General features: G+C 42.2%; 1 protein-coding gene across 1 annotated transcript; it reads right to left on the bottom strand.

Annotated features, from left to right (window-relative positions):
- Positions 1-10,091: 10,091 nt before the first annotated feature.
- zgc:112001 (ankyrin repeat domain-containing protein 9) lies at positions 10,092-11,941 on the bottom strand. Its single transcript, XM_029713467.1, has one exon. It carries the CDS (start codon positions 11,526-11,528, stop codon positions 10,644-10,646), a length of 885 nt encoding a protein of 294 aa, XP_029569327.1. The 5' UTR covers positions 11,529-11,941; the 3' UTR covers positions 10,092-10,643.
- Positions 11,942-12,490: the final 549 nt, after the last annotated feature.

Raw genomic sequence — 12,490 nt, 5'->3', positions numbered from 1 at the left:
GAACCATTGAGCTACTGTTAGAGGAAGTATGTCTGGAGTGACTTCCTGTCACTTTGGCACCTGTTGTCCTCACTCAGTTGCGACACAATGAGACAACCTTTTCAGTATAGCCTGTACCCAGTAACCCAGTTTCGTCTCTCCCCACACACACATACACATACATAAGATCACATGTTTTGCAGATGCTTGCATAAGATAGCTTGACTATATAAGGCTTCCGTACTCTTTGTGGGCGGGCTCTCACTCCATTCACTGTGTGTGCGTTGTGTGACCAGCTTCCTTATTGCAATACGTTTTTAATAAAAGTAATGCCTTGATTGATTATTGACTTTGCCTCTCCTCATTATTAATTAAAAGTAGAATTTCCACCACATTATTCCAATTTAGATGATTGAGGTAGTCTCAGTATTCAAAATGCCCATTCTGAATGCAGGTTGTGGGTGATTAACAAGTCCACTTGTTGGATATCCTAACTCTGGCTGGATTCCAATGGGAATTACACATCACTTTGCAAGCCAGCATAATGTGACTTGCAGGCCCAGGAGATTCCTCACCACCACAAAGAAAGGCCATATGATATCTGTAATGTGTTGTCATAAATAATTACATTTTAAAGGCTAATACGGCTGGTGGGTTCTACCCGTTCATAGAGGGTTCCAGGAAGAACCCTCCAAAGATGAAAGGGTTCTTGGTAGCAACAGTAGATGGGCCAGGGTGTACATGCACATTTCCAGATATCATCAACAGTAATACAATCTGGGCACTGTATAGGACAGGGAGAGCTCTGCAGTGTTGATTTATAATAGGCGGTGTCAGAGGAAAGCCCATAAAATTGTCAGAGACTCCAGTCACCCAAGTTATACACTGTTTCTCTGCTACCGCACGGAAAGCGGTACCGGAGCGCCAAGTCTAGGACCAAAAGGCTTCTCAACAGCTTCTACCCTCAAGTCATTAGACTGCTGAACAATTCATAAAAATCGCCACTGGACAATTTACATTGACCCCCGCCCCACCCACTCTTGTACACTGCTGCTACTCGCTGTTTGTTTGTTACCTGTGCATAATCACTTCGCCCCCACATACATGTACAGATTACCTCAACTAGCCTTTACCCCTGCACACTGACTCGGTACCGGTGCCCCCTGTATATAGCCTCGTTATTGTTATTGGTTCTTTTTATTATTACTTTTTATTTTAGACTACTTGGTAAATATTTTCTTCTTCTTGAACTGCACTGTTGGTTAAGGGCTTGTTAGTAAGCATTTCATGGTAAGGTCTACACCTGTTGTATTTGGCGCATGTGGCAAATAAAGTTTGATTTAATTTTGATTTGATAACGGCATCAATATCATATTGTACAGCAATTTCATCAGGTAACATGAATACAAAGCCGGCGAGAGGTGGTTAGAATAGGATGGGAGGCCAGGAGTCCGTCTTGTCACGTCTGCTCCCGCTCTTCCCCCCCTGGCTGCCCTGTATCACTCACTCCTATCATCTATTATGCACACCTGCCTTCCTTCGTCACGCGCATCAGCGATATTGGACTCACCTGGACTCACTCATCATCTGTTTATTTCCTCCCCTATATTTGACAGTTTCCATGCTCTGATCCCCCTGCTGCATTAATTGTTTTTTGTCTGTTACCTGTTTGCTGACGCTGTTACTGCCTCGTTCCATGTCCATTCTATATTAAATGTTTTACTCCCCGTACCTGCTTCGTCTCTCCAGCGTCATTCCATGTGACACGTCTAACCAATAGAGAGTCAGAGTCCCGAGTGTGGGAACAAACAGGCTGTCCCACGGTTGGGTAAACAAGCAAGTTCATAGTCAAGAAAGCACACACAAGTTATGAGGCAAATAGCGTAAAGCACAAGCGAAAAATATTACAACTTGGGGCTAGCCATTGTAAGTTCAGAGTCACTCGCCTCAACAGTGCATGTGTGCTGGAGGTGAGCAAAAGCTCGGGAGAGAGAAGAGAGGGGAGAGTGTAGCTGGGGTACCTATACAAGACAGTGGGAGACAGGCCAAGGCAGATTGTGAACAGATCGCCAGGTGGAATCCAAGCAGCAGTGCAGCAGGCATCGGGAGTAGGTGTCTCACCTACTTGGGAGAAGCTTTTTGTGAGAGGCAGAATTCCTTGTAGAAAATCTCAGCTAGCTAGCTAACATAGCTAGCAAGTCTCTGTCTTTAGCTAGCTATATCTTTTCAGTATCGGCGAATGGTCCTTTACGACGTCCAAACAAAGTTATCCTGTGGCTGTTGTATTTTGGGGTTTCTGAGGAGGATATCTTCGCTGCACAGATGGAGAGGGCTTCAAAGGCCTCTGCATTTGGGTGGGAGAGGCTGTGCCTTTGTTAGGCTCAAGAGTTTTCAAACCTCTCACTTCATACTTCAGTGCTAATTTCAGTCAGATTATTTCCTTGCAGTTTGGTCGTTTTATTTAATAAGATAGAGGTTGTCTTTTATTTTTTGGCTTCAGAATGTAGGTTCAGACTGAATGCTACTCACTGAGTGTTGTGTTGGATGGTATTTCCATGTTCCACTGTGTTTCTTCTGCAGGTTTTAGCTTGTTAGAAGTTTTTTTATTTAGGGTAGTAATAGTCTATTCAGGTAATTTTGTCCAAAATCAAGTTTTTAGATTTGGAAATGTGAATTGGAATGAAGGTTTTGATATTGAGGATAGTGTCCTCTATATGTCCTTACATGGCTCAGTGCAGCCAGCTAAGCACTGTTGACCAATTTTTGTAAACACATTTTGCTACAATTTATGAATGTACCAGTCTGTTTCGGAAATTTCAGAGTAAAAAGTAAAAAAAACAAGTCTAAAATATAAGGAAAATGCTTATACATTTCAGCAGTTTCAAAAACATTGCTCTGCTATTACAATTTTTATTATAGGAATGTTGGCCTCAATGAGACAATATTCTGTTTACACTGCTCTGTCGTGCGTGCGCTACCTCCGTAGGTAGTGGTCAAGACCTAAGAAACGGGCAGCTGTACATTATAGTAATACGTCTATTCTTAGGATTGTTTTCAATACGTCGAGAATGTCCTTCAACTTTCATCAATGAGAATAGTCTCTACTACTAGAACTATTTCACAACCATAATACTTCAAGACTTGCAAGTGCACACATTGTCTTTAGGAAATGTCCCTTTCTAATTTACCTATATAGTTTGTAAAATTTGTATATAATAAATGTATCAATTGACATGAATTTACGTTGGAAGGTAAAACCAAATCATATGTGGATGCGGCTGTAATACTACACCATCATCTTCCATCAGCCAGTGTGCTTCAATAGGACAAAGTAGAAAGAATCACTATGCTACCATTTTATTTTAGGGTGCACTGTAGAATGCACTGCTGAAATACCTGGGTTGTATATGAGTGGTAGCACTGGTATAGTCCACTGATGATCTGAATGTCATTGATACACTCACTGTAAGCTGATTAATGTTGTCAAGCAGAGAGAGAGGTGACACTAGCAGTTACAAGTCACATGGAAAAGAGATCTTGTACAATGTTGCATGGGGCAGAAATGGCATACATACAGTGCATTCGGAAAGTATTCAGATCCATTGACTTTTTCCACATTTTGTTACGTTACAGCCTTATTCTAAAATGAATTAAATATTTTTTTCACTCATCAATCTACACACAATACCACATAATGACAAAGCGAAAACAGGTTTTTAGATTTTTTTTCTCATTTATAAAACATGAAAAACAAAAGTTCCTTATTTACATAAGTATTCAGACACTTTGCTATGCGACTTGAAATTGAGCTCAGGTGCATCCTGTTTCCATTGATCATCCTTGAGTTGTTTCTACAATTTGATTGGGTGTCAAACTATGGTAAATTCAATTGATTGGACATGATTTGAAAAGGCACAAACCTGTCTATATAAGGTCCTGCAGTTGACAGTGCATGTCAGAGCACAAACCAAGCCATGTTTGTAGAGACCCGACACAGGATTGTGTCGAGGCACAGATCTGGGGAAGGTACTAAACAATGTCGGCAGCATTGAAGGTCCCCAAGAACACAGTGGCCTTCATCATTCTTAAATGGAAGAAGCTTGGAACCACCAAGACTCTTCCTAGAGCTAGCTGCCCGGCCAAACAGCAATCGGGGGAGAAAGGCCTTGGTCAAGGATGTGACCAAGAACCCAATGGTCACTCTGACAGAGCTCCCAGAGTTCCTCTGTGGAGATGGGAGAACCTTCAAGAAGGACAACATCTCTGCAGCACTCCACCAATCAGGCCTTTATAGTAGAGTGGCCAGACGGAAGCCACTTCTCAGTAAAAGGCACATGACAGTGTCACATCTACTCCTGCTACGCCCTCTTGTGTTCGTCCGGTGTCTCCTTGACCTGCAGCCACTCCCCCAGTACACACACACTCTCTCTCTCTCTCTCTCTCTCTCTCTCTCTCTCTCTCTCTCTCTCTCTCTCCTCTCTCTCTCTCTCTCTCTCTCTCTCTCCCTCTCCCTCTCCCTCTCCCTCTCCCTCTCTGTGTGTGTGTGTGTTACACTCGTCGTAAAGATTGGACAAAGGTGCAGCGTGGTAGGCAAACATTTTACTTTTATTTAAAATGAACACCGACAAAACAACAAAATACTGAACGAACGTAAAGTTCTGCAGGCTACACAGCAACTATACAAAAACAAGATCCCACAAACTAAGGTGGAAAAAAGGCTGCCTAAGTATGATCCCCAATCAGAGACAGCTGCCTCTTATTGGGAACCATACCCGGCAAACATAGAAATAGAAAAACTAGAATGCCCACCCAAATCACACCCTGACCTAACCAAATAGAGAAATAAAAAGGCTCTCTAAGGTCAGGGCGTGACAGTGTGATTGTGTGGTTGGAGACAGGTGTGCTGGAGTCAGAGCAGATCCCCACCAGCTGCAACCCATTCCATAATCAAGACCTCTACAAATACTCAGTCCTGCCACTTCCACTCGGCCAGATCGTAATCTCTGCTCAGTCAGTTTATGATTCTAGTTATATATGATTATTCAAGATCCTGTTAACCTGCTGTGTCTGTTTCCCTGCCTGACGCTGTTTATCCTCTCACTGCAGTTTTGCCGCTCTGGCTCATGTCTCCTGTTCCACATCTCACCACCCTGCTATCCTGTTCTGGATTCACCACACCACCACTCCATTGGATTCCCCTCCTGACCTGTTTACCCTGTTCCAACCTCAGCCTCCATATCTAGTTTCTTACAACTCATCTGAGCTTCCCCGGATCTGCACTCCATATCTCCCTGTGTCACAATAAATACCTTGGTTCATTTATCCCTTTTTCCTTGTCTGAGTCTGTTCTTGGGTTCCCCTGTGCTGCTCCGCCCATCAGACAGCCCACTTGGAGTTTGCCAAAAGGAACCTAAAGGACTCTTAGACCATGAGAAACAAGACTCTCTGGTCTGATGAAACCAAGATTGAAATCTTTGACCTGAATGCCAAGTGTCACGTCTGGAAGAAACCTGGCACCATCCCTACAGTGAAGCATGGTTGTGGCAGCATCATGCTGTGGGATGTTTTTCGGCATTAGGTACTGGGAGACTGGTCCAGATCGAGGGAGAGATGAACGGAGCAAAGTACATAGAGATCCTTGATCCTTGAAAACCTGCCCCAGAGCACTCAGGACCTCAGACTGAGGTGAAGGTTCACCTTCCAACAGGACAATGACCCTAAGCACACCACCAAGACGCAGGATTGGCTTCCGGACAAGTCTCAATGTCCTTGAGTGGCCCAGCCTGAGCCCGTTCTTGAACCCGATCGAACATCTCTGGAGAGACCTGAAAATAGCTGTGCAGCAACGCTCCCCATCCAACCTGACAGAGCTTGAGAGGATTTGCCGAGAAGAATGGGAAAAACTCCCCAAATACAGCTGTGCCAAGCTTGTAGCGTCATACCCAAGAAGACTCGAGGCTGTAATTGCTGTCAAAAGTGGCTCAACAAAGTAAGCAGGGTCTGAATACTTATGTAAATGTGATATTTTACATTTGCAAAAAATCTGTTTTTGCCTTGTCATTATGGGGTATTGTGTTTTGGGTATTATTTGCTTTGTCATTATGGTGTATTGTGTGTAGAGTGACAAAGAAAAAAACAAATAATATAATCAATTTTAGAAATAAAGCTGTAATGTAACAAAATGTGGAAAAAGTCAAGGGGTCTGAATACTTTCTGAATGCACTGTACACCATGCTGCAACAATATCTTTTTACTATAGTCTACTGCTTTACAATACCTTTTTACTGTAGTCTACGGCTTTACAATACATTCTACCCCTATATCTGACAATTGAATCTACATATGCTCTGTATAGAGGATACCACAACTGTAAGACTGACATTTTTACCACATTCCCCATACTTACATATGATACAAACAAATGATTAGCACTTCAAAAAGACAGTTTAGAAAGTTGTATAAATGAGCAATATCACCTGAGGGGGTGTGGTATATGGCCAATATAACCCTTAGCCATGGTATATTGGCCATATATAACAAACCCCTGAGGTGCCTTATTGTTATTATAAACTGGTTACCAACATAATTAGAGCAGTAAAAATGTTTTGTCATACCCGTGGTATACCACGGCTTTCAGCCAATCAGCATTCGAACCACCCAGTTTATAATGTATTTTTTTGCTAGTGGATTAAATGTTAGGCTCCCCGTTGAGTCATTTTACATATCATTATCTAATATATTACTTACAGAACGTTTCGTTTAAACAAAAAACTTAAAAGGTGGGGTGTGTTCGACTCCAATGAATGCACAATTAAAGGTTATGACATTACAAGTGTTATCAGTTTCGAGTTTTGTACTTAATGTTTTGTAGAAATGCCACTCACAGTATGCATATTCCCGCCCTTGGTTTGTTTATTCTGATATATTACCTGTATTGTCTGCATTTCTGCCTTCAATGGTTTATATTTAATATGTGAGCACTCCACTAATTCCTATACAGCTGTTCCATATTATCTCTGTATGTAACCTTGTCCAGGTATTAGGTTATTACAGCCTTATTATTATGTTCCTTTATTTGTGATATTACAGCGCTTTATACCACTTGTTGGCACTTTATTGGTATACTTTCATGTGGACTGTTTGTCTAAAATGGCGGTTCGCGTTACCAATTACTGGACAGCAAGGTGTTTTTCCGTCTCTTTGAGGGAGTTGTGCTTAGTGGCCTTTTTAGAAGTAGATACTGACATCTAGCGGCAGAGCTGTATTATAGTTTACAAGTGACATTGTATTTTATATGCTCATGCATGATAGGTCTGTGGTTGTTTACTGTTTAATGGCTACTACGTCTTCCTGTATTCATTATTCTGTAATTCTCTCTTTACATTTCAGAGAACACATGCTTACTATGCAACACATCCATGATTAATAAATAACTGAAGGTTGAATGGATCTGTTGGGCAGCCTTTCCTTCTAACAGAGGAAGTACACTGACTGTAGTGCGTACGCCAGTCAAGCCAGTTAAGCATCTAGTGTTCCACAGTAAGCCTTGTGGCAGTTTTTCCTCCATGTTTCTTCAGATTATAAAAAAAGATTTGATGTGTAGGTGATTAATCACTGACCGATTAGATACGATAAACACTAATTTCACGTAAACAAACATTCTTTTGAAGTTGTTACAGTGGTCTCACTGATAAGTAAACACAGATCAGACAATAATTCAAATATGGATGATGCTGATTTGGAGGATAATAACATGTATATTGATCAGGCCTCAAATGATTCAACAAAGTGATCTGAGTAGGTTTTTCAGGTCCCGTCATCAATAGAAAAAGAATAGGGGCCCACAAATACAGAGGACTACCATACAGTACCTTTACTTGTGGATATTTGGATAGAAGAACTGCAGTCAGTCTACATTTCCCATGTCCCCGCAAGTCTGTTTGAGAAACTGTATTTTCTAACCATAATGAGTGTACTGTCAGTGCTTATTATCAGAATCATTATCATCATTTTAATATCATCAATCCAGAAGCAAATATTGTGTGAGCTGCCAGGAGAAACTATCATCATTGTAATGTAGGCCTAATATGTGTGTGATATTGATGGCTTGAAACCCATTCAAACCCACAAATCATGTTTAAGCAAATGTCACACTGTATTGACTAGAACCAAAAAAAGAAAAGTAATAATAATAATGTGATCATATTACTCCAGTGCTAGCCTCTCTACACTGGCTTCCTGTTAAGGCAAGGGCTGATTTTCAAGGTTTTACTGCTAACCTACAAAGCATTACATGGGCTTGCTCCTACCTATCTCTCCGATTTGGTCCTGCTGTACATACCTACACGTACGCTACGGTCACAAGATGCAGGCCTCCTAATTGTCCCTAGAATTTCTAAGCAAACAGCTGGAGGCAGGGCTTTCTCCTATAGAGCTCCATTTTTATGGAATGGTCTGTCTATCCATGTGAGAGACGCAGAATCGGTCTCGACCTTTAAGTCTTTATTGAAGACTCATCTCTTCAGTAGGTCCTATGATTGAGTGTAGTCTGGCCCAGGGGTGTGAAGGTGAACAGAAAGGCACTGGAGTGACGAACCGCCCTTGCTCTCTCTGACTGGCCGGTTCCCCTCTCTCCACTGGGATTCTCTGCCTCTAACCCCATTACGGGGGCTGAGTCACTGGCTTACTGGCGCTCTTCCATACTGTCCCTTTGGCATCATTTGAGTGGGTTGAGTCACTGACGTGGTCTTCCTGTCTGGGTTGGCGCCCCCCTTGGGTTTGTGCTGTAAAGGAGATCTTTGTGGGCAAAACTCAGCCTTGTCTCAGGTTGGTAAGTTGGTGGTTGAAGATATCCCTCTAGTGGTGTGGGGGCTGTGCTTTGGCAAAGCGGGTGGGGTTATATCCTGCCTGGTTGGCTCTGTCCGGGGGTATCGTCGGATGGGGCCACAGTGTCTCCTGACCCCTCCTGTCTCAGCCTCCAGTATCTATGCTGCAGTAGTTTATGTGTCGGGGAGCTAGGGTCAGTCTGTTATATCTGGAGTATTTCTCCGGTCTTATCTGGTGTCCTGTGTGAATTGAAGTATGCTCCCTCTAATTCTCTCTCTCCTTCTTCCTCCCCTCCTGGAGGACCTGAGCCCTGGGACCATGCCTCAGGACTACCTGGCCTGATGACTCCTTGCTTGTCCTGGCCTGATGACTCTCCTCCTTGTCCCCAGTCCACCTGGTTGTGCTGCTGCTCCAGTTTCAACTGTTTTGCCTGCGGCTATAGAACCCCGACTTGTTCACCCGACGTGCTACCTTGTCCCGGACGTGCTGTTTTCGACTCTCTCGCTACCGCACCTGCTGTCTCTGACTCTGAATGCTCGGCTATGAAAAGCCAACTGACATTTACTCCTGAGGTGCTGACCTATTGCACCCTCTTCAACCACTGATTATTATTATTTGACCCTGCTGGTCATCTATGAACATTTGAACATCTTGGCCATGTTGTGATAATCTCTACCCGGCACAGCCAGAAGAGGACTGGCCACCCCTCGGAGCCTGGTTCTTCTCTAGGTTTCCTGCCTTTCTATGGAGTTTTTCCTAGCCACTGTGCTTTTACATCTGCATTGCTTGCTGTTTGGGGTTTTAGGCTGGGTTTCTGTATAGCTCTTTGTGACATTGACTGATGTAATAAGGGCTTTATAAATACATTTGATTGACTATATTAGGGTATTTAAGGGTATTATAACAGGCCTTTATTTGTCTCTTAGCCAATTGTGACACACGCCTCATATGACTTGTAATAATATATCTTTAATTAAATAGGCCTTATAAAGCTTATACATGGCATTTAAACAGTCCTTATGAAGCTTATACAGGGCATTTAAATAGTCCTTATTAAGCTTATAAAGGGAATTTGAATGTGTTCGGAGGCATGGTAGAGCTTTAAAACAAAACACTGACAGCACTATGACACATCTAGGCCACCGTATGCTGGCAGAGAGCGGAGCTGCTGCAGACTACAAATGATCTAACAATCAGTTAAGGCAATAGGAAAGATACCAATCAATATGCCTATAAGCTTGTCACTTCTATTCAAATTAGAAAAGACTGAAGAGAAGAAACAACAATGATGCGAGTTTCGATTTATTTGTTTCTCAAGTTCTCTTTTCTCTTGAGTATTATGTTGATAATGAGGAAAGCGATCACTGGAGAAGCATAATGGAATTGATAGTGGCATTTTAAATATGTTTAAAAGTTCCTTGATCATAATTCCTATTAAGATATTAAACATATTTGAGGTAAACATTCTATACAGATAACCAATCACACATGGTCTTTATTCTGTAGGCTATAAAAGCGTAAAATTCAGCACAGCAATGAAAATATATTGTTATACTGTAGTCTCCATTCTGAGACATTTGCATATAACTTATATAAAAAGGTTTAAAAATAAAATTAAAATAATTTACACAATTACCTCTTAATTTCATATGAAACTTGAATCACAGATATTATCATAATTAGCACCCATTCTTATAGCCTCTTAATTTCATACAAGGGGTTTGTATTGACACAACAATACATAGGGCCTACATGCTCATCACACTGATATCTTAATCATGCTAAAACATTCATATAAATACATCATGTAGACAGTTTTAAAACGTGTCAAAACACGTTTAAAACACTTTCAGCTGTCCAAGCTGTTTGCAGGGTAGTGGTTTCAATGAGGAGGGTATGGGAAGCTCATCTAGGCTGTCAGGGAACTGCTCTGGGGGAAGCTGCCTCAGAATTGTTTGCATAGCCATGAGAAACAGTGGAGCTGGCTTCTGTCCAACGAGGTATTTGAATTTGTCCTCACCTAGGACTTTGGACCAACAAACTGGGTCTCCTTCGAGCGCACTCTTCATTTTGAAACGAATCTCTGGCATAAACATTAACAAGTTGTCAAGGCACAGCTTTTTGGGCCCAATGTTCACTTTGGAGTCCCACAGCTGTTCCAAAATGACATCCAATGGCGTCATACCGTTTTGATCTTCTGCCTGTGGCGAGGCGCCGTTGCCCAACAACAGAATAACGGACTCTGAGCGCAAGAGCTCACAGGCCAGATGTAGTGGAGTTTTACCGTCCTCCATGTGAAAACATCCGCCTCGGTTCATATATGACCGCAGACTAGGTAGTCGATGCGCTTCTTGCAATATGAGACCCAGTATGTCCCGTCTGTCATATCTGACAGCCATCGCCAAATGCGGGGCCGATGATGGACAGCAGCAAAAGCGCTCGCCGGGCATGGCCAATGCTTCATCAGTGTAGTGACTGAGCAAGTATTGAGCGTAGGCTTGGTGGTCATGTACGATAGCGTACAGCAATGCCTCCGAGGGAGTGTAGGATCTATGGCTGGCGTCTTCCTCCCAGTAAAAAGTCTCCATTGTCCGCATGTCCTCCAACATCCAAACAGGCTTTAGATCCCGCACGGCCTGATAGAATAGAAAAGATTGGTATTTTCGCTGTTTGCATTTCTCGTCCGTATGGAGTCTACCATTGTTCGTAGCCGACGTAGACATGATGATCTGAGGTCCGATTGCTTTACTAATGCCCCTCGTTCGTGTCCTTCAATGAGACCGCAGTTCATGCATACGCTATTTATAAAACATAAAATCGCACATACTGTCCATGGTAGCCTACTAGGTTAAAATACTTGTATTGTTTGTATGTAGGCCGAACTATTCTAATACTTCGAACTATTATAATATACACGTTCAAGCACACACGCAGGATTAGCCTACATTCACACACATCGGCTACAGGACCCCCATTTCACAGCAACCGCCCCCAACACACATCTGAACTGGGAGTGGGATTTCCCTCCGCAGTACAGTGCTACTACGCAGGCGCCTGGATCTAATATTTTAACCAAATGTTCTCTGAATTAAATCGTTACAATGTAGCCGCTGATGTTGGGTTCTTGACATTGAAAATTGCCACCAAAAGGTTTTTCCAAGAACCCATAGGAGGTGGGGTTCATCGAGGAACTTCCTTAGTTGGTGGGGGTTCTTGTAGGAACCTAACTGCCCAACTGAAACATTTCGATTTGAAAAAACAGCAGGTGCAGGCACTTGACTGAAACATTTAAATATCTCCTCAATTTAAGGTAAGGTTTGTCCCTTGTATGATGTAAATTGATATTGCTTCATGATGATACCATATATATTTTCATATTTGTGCAAATCATTCTAAAACTGAAAGATGGACACAATTCAATGGATATCAATCAACAAAGAGGTAAGAATATGTAGGCAATAAGAATATGTTAAAGTCAAACAAAGGTATGTCAAAGGTATTGGTATGTTATGCAGATCACATTTACCACCTTCCTCCATTACCTCTTCAATGAATATCCCATAGGCCTCTACATTATGGACAAGGTATGAAAACCATGATCAAAACATTTTTTTTCATTCACATTCACCACAAATACCAAGTTATGAATACTGTTGTGTGCATGTTTTGTTAATCATCTGTATAA

The sequence above is a fragment of the Salmo trutta genome, chromosome 1 (genome assembly GCF_901001165.1).
Source record: "Salmo trutta chromosome 1, fSalTru1.1, whole genome shotgun sequence".
Lineage (NCBI taxonomy): Eukaryota > Metazoa > Chordata > Actinopteri > Salmoniformes > Salmonidae > Salmo > Salmo trutta.
Note: the sequence above shows the minus strand (reverse complement) of the source record. Positions and strands in the feature narration are given on the sequence as shown.

Bases quoted from the DNA above. Each gene is read 5' to 3' on its own strand.
- zgc:112001 (XM_029713467.1), bottom strand. From the start codon at position 11,528: ATGTCTACGTCGGCTACGAACAATGGTAGACTCCATACGGACGAGAAA.